The following is a 10890-nucleotide window of genomic DNA, read 5'->3' on the forward strand; positions in this document are numbered from 1 at the left end:
TTTCAACCAAAAGAAGTTGAGCATGTGTTCGTTGGATATTCGGATACGGCTGTGGCGTATCGTTTGTATAACCCATGTACTGGAAAATTTACAGAATCACGTGATGTAATATTTTTGGAGTCATTTCAGCAGCAAGAAAGTGCTGATCTTGGTCTCGTCCCGCAAGATCAAGAGTTGGCGGTCCATGAAGAGAGTGAGTCCGTCACAGAATCCAGCGATGAAGACGCACAACAAGAAATTATGCCTGAAGCAAAGATGCTGCCAGAAGCAGAGATGCTATCGGAGGCAGAGGTGCTGCCAAAAGATAGACGAGGCCCAGGGAGACCCAAAATTGTGCGGAGTGGTCTTTGTGGGAGACCAAGAAAGGAGTACCAGACTGTCAATATTATAACGAACTATGATGACAGTGTTCCAGCCAGTGTAAAGGATGCACTTAGTTCAAAGTATGCAGAAGACTGGATGAGTTCCATGCAACAAGAGATGGATAATCTGAAGGAAAGGAAAACCTGGACGCCTGACGAGATGCATCCAGAAATGGTCCTTAAGCTGCATAAATCGCTCTACGGCCTAAAACAAAGTGGTCGTGAGTGGAATAGCAGCCTGCACGAACTTATTCTGGAGTTGGGGTTCTCAGCATGTCCGAGTGAACCCTGCATCTACAAACGGGATCATGTTCGCCAGATGAGTTTCATTGTAGTCTACGTAGATGACCTCATAATTGCGAGCGACACCAAAGCTGACTTGGACGAATTTAAGTACCGAATATCGAAAAGGTTCGATGTTGTAGATGGCGGTCCCCTAAAGCATTTCCTAGGGATTGAAATTGATCGAAATGGCGATGTTGGCAGCGTTCGAGTGGGCCATAAGCAGTACATAGAGGACTTGTTGGAGAACTATGGGATGCAGAACTGTAAGGCGTCCAATCTACCCCTCGAAGCTGGCTATCAGGCTCGATGCAACGACAAGGAGTGCTTGCGAGCAAACCAGGCTGAGTATCAGTCCCTGATAGGATCGCTCATGTATTTGGCTATAACGACAAGGCCAGATATACTTTATTCTGTGGCAAAGCTTGCTCAACAGAACTCGGACCCACATCGAGAGCACATGGTGTGTGCCAAGCGAGTCTTGAGGTACCTGCAGGGTACGAAGACATTCCAGTTATCTATTGTTATGTAGATGCCATCTGGGCTGGAGACAACAGCGACCGGAAATCCTTCACCGGCTGGACGTTTTTAGCAGCAGGAGCAGCGATCAATTGGGAGTCTAAGAAGCAACCCGTGGTAGCACTCAGTACAACCGAAGCTGAGTACGTCTCACTTTCTTCAGCTGCAAAGGAAGCAGTGTATATTCGTAAACTATGGTGCGAGATGGGTCTTGGCGAGGTTCCACGGATTATGATTCATAGCGATAATCAAAGCGCGCAGTGTCTGGTAAAGAATCCTGTATATCACGCGCGCAGCAAACATATAGATATTTTGAGGAAAAGCTTATAGATTTGAAGTATGTATCTACTGAAAACATGATGGCAGATGTATTTACGAAAAATGTTAGCAAAGTTAAGCACATGAAATTATTAATATGATGGGTTTGCTGTAAATAATATTACCCCCCAAAACACTAAATTGACAAATGAGTCTTGCGAAGAAGTGCACCTAATGCACCATGGAATCAGAATTGCGGTTACATTTTATAACCCAAAAAATTTTGCACAGTGTATCTTTTAAGTAGCTCAATAATAACACTATTAAACATCTAAAATGTACCTCGATGGATGCTATATTTTTGAATTCGTTACGAATTCCCAAGCTAAACTGTGTTTTATATATTTTCAGATTTTGTTTAAGTATAAATGCAATTTTTTTAAATTTGTAATATCTACCAAAATGTAGAATTTGAAGAAATGTAGAATCTGACCACTCAATTAAAAATTAAAAGCAAAAAGTTCAATTTCCAGTAGATGGCGCTACTTCAAGCGACTTCCTTTTCGGCTTTGCTGCTTGCATATCTCCATCTCCCTAACACTGATTTAACTGAATAACGGGTATTTGATAGTCGAGGCACTCGACTTTAGCATTCTCTCATGTTATATTTATTACAACCCTTTTATATTAATACTCGATATATTTATGCCTATATGTGGTATTATATTATATTTTTCCCAAAAAGATTATAGTTCAATGCATTTTATTTTACTGGTGATAAAGTGGGATTTCCCATTTTTAATTTAAAAAAATTGTTGTTAGACCAATAAATAAACCGGTACTTATTTATTTTTATGTTTTTGTAATTTTTAAATATTTTAGCAAGTGCTCATACTGGTGACCAAACAGTGGACGAATATCCGGATATCAGTGGCATATGTACAGCACGAGTAAGTCACAGAGAAATATATTACCTGATATTGGTAAAATAATATATTTATTTCAGGAAGCCATGCGGAAAATGACGGAAGAAGACAAACAAAAAATAGCTCAGCAGGTTGAGTTATTTCGTAGGGAAAAACTTACTTTTGATTCTGAAGTTGCTAAGTGGGATGATACTGGAAATGACATTATTTTTCTGGCTAAACATATGTGCATGATTATGATGGAAATGACCGACTTTACCAGGTAATTTTTCTCTTAAATTCAACTGCTTAACAGTGTTTTTGCTAAAGGCCTATTGTATTGAACTGTCTTAATATTTACGCATATAAGCATATCTAAGTACTTACCCTTCAGTTCCAGATGTCACTTTTCACTCGTGAATTACCAGGTGAATCACCGGTGACAGGTCAATCGTCCCTCGTGACGCACTCATGACGCCACATAGAGCAAATTGTATGGGAGTTCCGCTTTTTCACTCGGTACAACTCAAATGACATTTTTTCGAAGTCACCGGGGATATGTAGGAATTTGTCATTTGAGATGTCACCACCCGTGACATGTCACGTATGATTTCACGTAAGAAAATCCATGATCAGCAATTTCATTTACAAAAAAAAAAGGATTTTCTTCCATTATCAAGTATTACTATAAAACAGCGGTCGGCAGCGCCCTATTAAGTGAGCATAGGGTTTTGTTCTGCTGGCGCGCTGCTCGCACACGTATAACGTAGAACAGCGGTCTGCACACACACATCGATGAGCTGCCCAGTGCAAATTACTCACACAAATATAAAACAAAATGTCAACGTATGTGTGTGCTGACCGCTGCACAGTGGGGCGAAAAAGCCAAAAGTCTGCCTTAAATCAGCGGAGCCCTATATCGAATATCTTTTCATGGGGCATTGTTAAAGGCAATTAAATATGTAAAAAAACATCATAAGGTGAATTTTTTTAGTGAAATTTTTTTGTTGTAGAAAATTTGTAAGAAAAAAAAAATTGTTTTTTTAAGAAAAAAAATATAAATAAATTACTTATAGGGTTCTAAGTTTTCCAATATTTTTTTTTAATTTAACTTGATTTTTGAAAAAATAAATTATTCAAATCGGTCAGCCATATCTTATAGCTGCCATATAAACGCTTATTACAAAGGGGAATGTCTCGGTTCTATTTCAATATTGGTTCATATAAATTGGGATTAAGTCATTATTTATCATTTTAGCTCTATGCTTACCTTTTTTTTTAATTGGTCAATGATATCTTATAGATGTCATAGAATCAATTAAGGTAATATAGCATATTTTCAAAAAAAACTGGTAGAAACCGGTATTTACTTCATATATGTATTTTTAGTAAAATAACATAATTTTAAATTTTAAATCCAAATTTTTTTATTAATTTATCATTATCTTCATCAATACCTTCAAATAAGTAAAATATCTTCATGATGTTAGGGCGCGCGAATGAACCAGGGCTGACGATATTTCAAATTATGAACATTTCTTGCTAACTTAAACTGCGGTTTTCTCAGAAGAGGCACAAAAGGGCAGGCTAATTTTTTCAGAATATGTAGTTAAATATCTAAACTTTTTTTTAAAAAAAGAATTAAACGGGGATCTAGGGTGTAACACTACTTTACGTCCAAGGGTATCCAAAAAATCCCTTTTTTTTGGACCACTTTTAAAAAATCAAAAAAAATCGTAATTATGTATCTAAAATTTTTATTTTTTTTTAATATTTTAAGAATTGGTTGCTCTTAAAATTTCAATCGTTACATATACAACTTAGGCCCTTACACATCAAAGATGTGTAAAATACCTTTTTTTCTTATTGGCTAAAGTTATATTTCGAAAAATCCACTTTATAAATCTGTAGTGGGAGAACCATTCATCACAGATCACTCTTTTTTTTATTTGTATAGAGAATTCAATTGTTTTTAAAGTTGCATTGCAACATTTTGGAAAATCTTAAAAAAAAAAAACCATTTTGGCAGGCTTTTTGTTCTAGGCGCCCCACAGTGCGCTGCTATAAAAGAGTAGATGTCGATTTGCGTCATGTTCCCCCAGCCCAAACCATATGACCTAAAATTCTGGAAAAAATTGGGTCTGAATAGAGGAGGTGCGCACTAGACATACCATGAACTTTAGAAAAATGGGGAACTTGTTTCAAAACAGGTAAAATCCAACAAAACTTGGCAAATATAAAAATAAGTGCATCAATCAAGCTATACGCTTTGAGAAGTTTAGTGCTACCATATGTTACCTTTGAGGGTTAACAGCTCATCTAGTTAATCAAATTTTTCAGTGTTAATATTTTTTTCGATAAATGACTATTTTACTATCCGTAAAAAACAAAACTTTTATTATTTCTAACAGTTCAAAATTTGCTTAATCTTAAGCTAAACAAGAGAGAACGCTATAGTCGGGTTGGTGTCCCGGCTATCTAATACCCGTCGCTCGGCTAAAGGGAGTGCGAGGGAGATGGATGTATAACAGTGGTGGCCACCCACCGGGAAAGTGAGAAGGTGGTTTTTTATGTGCTGAAAATCCTGTTCCTTTTAGCAGAAAGTGTTGGAAATCCTGTATCTTTCAGCAGGCGCCGGTGTAGGGAAAATGTAAATTCCCTAGGAAAACCACATAGAAACCTCATTTCCCCCTTACTTTTTGTGTCACCCCCGTGTATTTTAAAACCAGAGACGGAAGAAATGTAAGGGGTAAATGAGGTTTTGTCCCTTCCGCTTGTATGGAGAAACCTCATGAAAATATCATATTTTCCAGAGGAATGTTCCCGCTGGGCAGCAGAAGCAGCACACATACAATGAAAGAACGCATTGCGTATGTGTGAGGGTTTGTACCCACCGGGAAAGTGAGAAGGTAGTTCTTTGTGTGTTGAAAATCCTGTTCCCTTTAGCAAAAAGTGTTGCAAATCCTGTATATTTTAGCAGGCGACGGTGTAGGGAAAATGTAAATTCCCTTGGAAAACCACATAGAAACCTCATTTACCCCTTACTTTTTGTGTCACCACCGTTTATTTTGAAACCAAAGACGGAAGAAATGTAAGGGGTAAAAGAGTTTTTGTCCCTTCCGCTTTTATTGAGAAACCTCATGAAAATATCATATTTTCCAGAGGAATGTTCCCGCAGAGCAAGCACAAAGCTGCCTGTGTGCGTGATGTTTTTCTGTTTGACTGCATACGTTTGCGCCGAGTCGGTGGCAGCGCTGCGGCAGAAAAATTGCCTATCCCGTGGGCCCTGCGCGCTGCCTCTGCTGGCCACCACTGATATATAACATTTTTTTGATTGCGTATAACTTTTTAATGAATGGTCCGATTTGAAAAATGTCTTCTAGATAGGTATAAATAAATACAACAAAATTGCGTTTATACTTCTCAGAAATCTTTAAATGTGTGGGCACCAGACAAATTTTAAAATCGTTAGTGGGCGATTGTGGGCGTAAGAGGGGGCGTGGCGTTCGGCTGAAATAAACTTGCGCTGCGTAGGAAGCCCAAGAATATGTGTGGGAAATCTCAACCTTCTAGCTTTTGTAGTTTCCGAGATCTCAGCATTTATACGGACAGACAGACGGGCAGACAGACGGACATGGTTATATCGACTCGGCTAGTGACCCTGATCAAGAATATATATACTTTATAGGGTCGGAAACGCTTCCTTCTCCTTGTTATATACTTTTGCACGAATACAATATACCCTTTTACTCTACGAGTAACGGGTATAAACAGCCAAATCGGCCACTGTGCGATGGCGGGAAAAAATTAAATAATGCTTAATTTCATTGTTTTTTGGCTATAGTTGAATTATTTGTAGTTTGTTATGAGCGTAAAAGCATTCGCCAACAAGTTGCTATGTGTGGGCCAAAACGTAAGCTGTTCTGAGAACGAAAACATCAATATTTGCAGCGACGTGTCAGAATATTTTCTGCACTTCATAAATAATAACTAATATTATTTAAAAGTGTACTATGGACTCCTATAAAGTTCAAAATTTAATATAAATTACCAAAACACCTAAATTTTTGGTTTGTGTACAAATTTGCCGTATTAATATTGGCTAGGCAGAGGCGTGGGAAGAGCAGAGTGTGGGGTACGGGAGGTTAGGCTCTCCCCCAGTCAGCAATATGTATGCATACTCGTTAGAGGATATCTTATAAAAGCTCAGATATGTTTTCAACCATTATCTTATGATATTTACTGTATTATTCTACAATAAGTTTCGCCTTTTTCTTTAATGTTCTTCAAGTCAGCTGTTATTGGATGGAATGGTGGATGGAGCTCTGTGGGGACACAAGTTTCACATTTGTCAAAAATCCCAACCGTTTCACAGGGATGGTCTGTATAGGAAAAGGCAATACTTAGTGGGCATTGATTATTTAAAAAATCTTGCGATAGATCTTGATAGAAAAGATACATTGAAAATGCAGTCAATAAATGTTTTAGTTTTATGGATGCCAATGTCAAGTAAGCTTCACTGGTCGGCATAATTATTTTGACAGATTTTAAAGTTAAATCTTCTCATATTTTGAACTTATAATAGAAACATTTTGGCACCTATAGAAAGAGCACTTCAATTCCGTTTAAGGGGGGACATCTAGGTAACTGGGAAAAAAAAAACGGATTTTCTGGATTTTTTTTTGGCCATATGAAGAAGCCAATCGAAAATTTGTAAACTACGTTATATTATGTTAGGTCCGAAGAAAAAATAAAATTTTTTTCGAATAAATCGAAAACAAAATGGCGGCTGTGCAGCATTTCTTCGTAGGCCCATTTTTGTTGAAGGGGGTCTATGGCCGGACACCTAACGTCCTTAATTTTTGATCTTAAAAAAAAAAATAAAATTGGTTAGTTTCTATACATCAACAGCTATCGACGGACGTAGGATTTTTTCGATATATTAATTTTTTGCAAAATGGTGAGTGATTGAAAAAAAAGTAAAATTTTTTCGAATAAAAAACGTCACAAAATTGTTAATAAAAAAAAAAGTAAGCAAAATAAAAAAAAAATCCTACGTCCGTCGATAGACATAGGTATTTTGAATATACTGTCAAAAATATCGATCGATCGTTTAAGATTTGTTCGTGTTATGTGTCCGGCCACCTCAAAAAAAGTAGTTTCGAGAAAAACGCGTTTAAAGTTTTAAGGTGCCCGGGATATACCTGTGAGGCATCGCCGCAGAATGGAAAATTTTGACACTTAGACACTTCTGACGGACTCAATTTTTTGGTATGTTATTTTTAAGACCCTAAATAATTTTTTAAGCGAAAAAAAATTTTAGATTTTTTAAAAATTTTACCTAGATGTCCCCCTTAAATGACACAACAATGTTCTTAACCCATTAAACACCCTTTGAAAAGTTATAAAATGTATTGTGAAGGTCAAATTTTAAACTTTTTGGCTGGGGCTTAAAACAAAAATGTTTTAATGCAAAGTTTTCCCCAATCAAAATTAATAATAACTGCAAAAAAAAATTTTCAAAATATTTTTCCTTGTATTTTTTACGATTTTTTAAAAATAGCTAAAAAATAAAAATTTTTGCCGCTTATTCCACCTTTTTATACAAAATTTTGCTGAGATCGTTCCATTCAAAAAATCATAAAAAATACAAGGAAAAATATTTTGAAAATTTTTTTTTGCAGTTATTATTAATTTTGATTGGGGAAAAACTTTGCATCAAAACATGTCGACAGTGTATTTAGACTTACAACGTTACGTTAATGATATTTTTTTTTAATATTTCAGAGGACGTGGACCCTTAAAAACTACAATGGATGTTATCAATGCAGCTAAAAAAATTTCAGAAGCTGGTACAAAACTGGATAAATTGACCAGGGAAATTGCAGAACAATGTCCAGAAAGCAGCACAAAGAAGGACTTATTAGCGTATTTACAACGTATTGCACTGTATTGTCATCAAATCCAAATAACTTCAAAAGTAAAAGCTGACGTTCAAAATATAAGTGGCGAACTTATAGTATCTGGGGTGAGAATAATCTTAGAAATTAAAGTTGATTGTTTACAAAATTGATTTTTTTTTTTTAATATTTTAGCTTGATAGCGCTACATCGCTCATACAAGCTGCTAAAAATTTAATGAATGCGGTTGTACTAACAGTAAAATACTCGTATGTTGCATCGACGAAATATACTAGGCAAGGAACTGTATCTGTAAGTTTTATATTTTAAAAACAAATCTAGGAGTTTTAATAATTTAAATTTATTTTATAGTCTCCTATTGTAGTATGGAAAATGAAAGCTCCAGAAAAAAAACCATTGGTCAGACCGGAAAAACCAGAAGAAGTTAGAGCCAAGGTTCGCAAGGGGTCTCAAAAAAAGGTGCAGAATCCTATACATGCATTATCTGAATTCCAAAGTCCCGCTGACGCTGTTTAAGTCACATTTTCTCCCAATATATAACATATAACTTACGGTAAAAGGAATAAAGTACACATTTATTTCTGTATTGTGTTTTTCCTTTATTAAAAAGGAATTTTTAAGGTCATTTCATTAAAAATATTAACATTCTAATATTATTATGATATATAATATAATTAACACTGTGCAACAAAATTATTGCTTTTTAAATTTACCTTGATGGATGCTATATTGTTGAATTCGACGCAAGGACTCTTAGTACAAGGACCTCAAAGTTCGAAAAATGCTGAAATTAGCCAACTTTCCGGAGGTATCACCGGCAAACGGATTCATGGTTTGTTTTGATGTTAAAGTGCAAAATATAACCTTTTACCGAGTAAGCAGATTCGGCATGGGACCAGTACCGGAACCGAAATAAGATTTGGTTTGATTCCCTGCTTTTTATCTTTCAAACCCCATACCTACTTAATTATAATAATATTAAATTTTTGGAAAAAAAATTCTTGAAAACATAGTCAAAAAACATAAAAATATACAGCTGCGGTCAGAATAGTAGTAGTGTGGCCGCCCTGTGGTATTTGCGGTATCTTTAATTTAAGAAAATCACAAAATTTATTCGGCTTTTGGGATATATCTTCAAGAGTGGTCAACCAATTTTGGTAATCTTCTCGGAATTAAATAGTTACATGTCTCTTTTATTCGGTCGTTTTGGAAAATTCAATCTAACTTAACCACAAGAGGAGGTGGGCGCATTCAAAATTTTAAAGTCACAGCAAAGTTTAAAAATCTTCATTTGTGAACAGCGTTTAAAAATTAAATAAAAATATTTTCTTCTACGATGCATTTTTGATCCAAAGACACCTTATGTCCTTAATTTTTAGGACACTCATCAGGTTTTTGTGAATTGTTTTGGAATTTTTAAAATTGTTTTTCTTACTTCATTCACAGTGACGATTCACAAACAGTGCCCAAACCTGTCACAATTTTAAATAACATATTTCTAAACGATCTAAGTAGTTTTGCTTTGAATATAAGCACATGAGCGTAGCCTACTAATCTTTGGGGGCTGAAATGACTGAAGTGTAGTCCCCCTCCAGCTTTTAACTTACGCCCATGTATAAATATTTTTCAAGCAAGTGTCACTTGTGCTCAAAAATAGTTATGCGTTACGTAAAATAGTGACAGGTTTGGGCACTTTTACTCTACGAGTAACGGGTATAAAAAACAAGAAAGGAAGCTACCTTTGGCCAGCCGAAGCTTGTATACCCTTGCAGATCATTCCTATTAAGGGGGGAGATACATATAGAACTGTAATGTTTTCAAGTTTTTCGTGATTTTTTTAATTAATAAGAAATTGTGCTGGGATTTCGTAACTTGGCATGTTGATTACATTGTTCGGATAAACTTCGATAAACTAAAAGAAGTATTTTAAATTGGGTGTAAACATTTTAAAATACTGCGATTTTTGTTTAAAATAATTTTTGTCTGCGACTTTATAAATGATTTGTATGTTTGTTTTGTTAATACATTTTATTTCCGTTGTATAATTTGAATTTTATTTTGTTTTCTAAATGTTATATTTAACTACGAGAACTGAAATGCTCTTCCTAAAAAATGCAATGCCATTCTCGTGCTTAGGTAGTATCATCGCTAATACATCGAGAGACATCGATATAAATTTTGACACACCGATATAACATGAAGCTTTCGTGCGATATATCGGGCAAAATGACGCAAGTGTGCTCCAACGGTTTTTTATTTTCAAACATTGTGAAAAAATATTCTTATTTAGCGTTTTTAATTCAATTTCAAATATTTTCAATTTATTTTATTTAACAAAAATCGCCGCGATTTTTGTTTAAAAAAATTTTTGCCTGCGACTTTATAAATGATTTGTATGTTTGTTTTGTTAATACATTTTATTTCCGTTGTATAATTTGAATTTTATTTTGTTTTCTAAATGTTATATTTAACTACGAGAACTGAAATGCTCTTCCTAAAATATGTAATGCCATTCTCGTGCTTAGGTAGTATCATCGCTAATACATCGAGAGACATCGATATAAATTTTGACACACAGATATAACATGAAGCTTTCGTGCGATATATCGGGCAAAATGACGCAAGTGTGCTTCAACGGTTTTT

General features: G+C 35.3%; 1 protein-coding gene across 2 annotated transcripts in view; it reads left to right on the forward strand.

Moving 5' to 3' along the window:
- Positions 1-8833, forward strand: part of alpha-Cat (catenin alpha) — a 90163-nt gene extending 81330 nt beyond the window's left edge. For both annotated transcript variants that reach the window (XM_070215891.1, XM_044392578.2), the window contains 5 exons: positions 2304-2371; positions 2428-2609; positions 8114-8354; positions 8422-8538; positions 8599-8833. In XM_070215891.1, the coding sequence (XP_070071992.1) occupies positions 2304-2371; positions 2428-2609; positions 8114-8354; positions 8422-8538; positions 8599-8763 (773 nt within the window). In that variant the 3' untranslated portion in view covers positions 8764-8833. The remainder of the gene's footprint in view (positions 1-2303; positions 2372-2427; positions 2610-8113; positions 8355-8421; positions 8539-8598) is intronic.
- Positions 8834-10890: the final 2057 nt, after the last annotated feature.

Source organism: Drosophila takahashii, chromosome 3L (assembly GCF_030179915.1).
Source record: "Drosophila takahashii strain IR98-3 E-12201 chromosome 3L, DtakHiC1v2, whole genome shotgun sequence".
Classification (NCBI taxonomy): domain Eukaryota; kingdom Metazoa; phylum Arthropoda; class Insecta; order Diptera; family Drosophilidae; genus Drosophila; species Drosophila takahashii.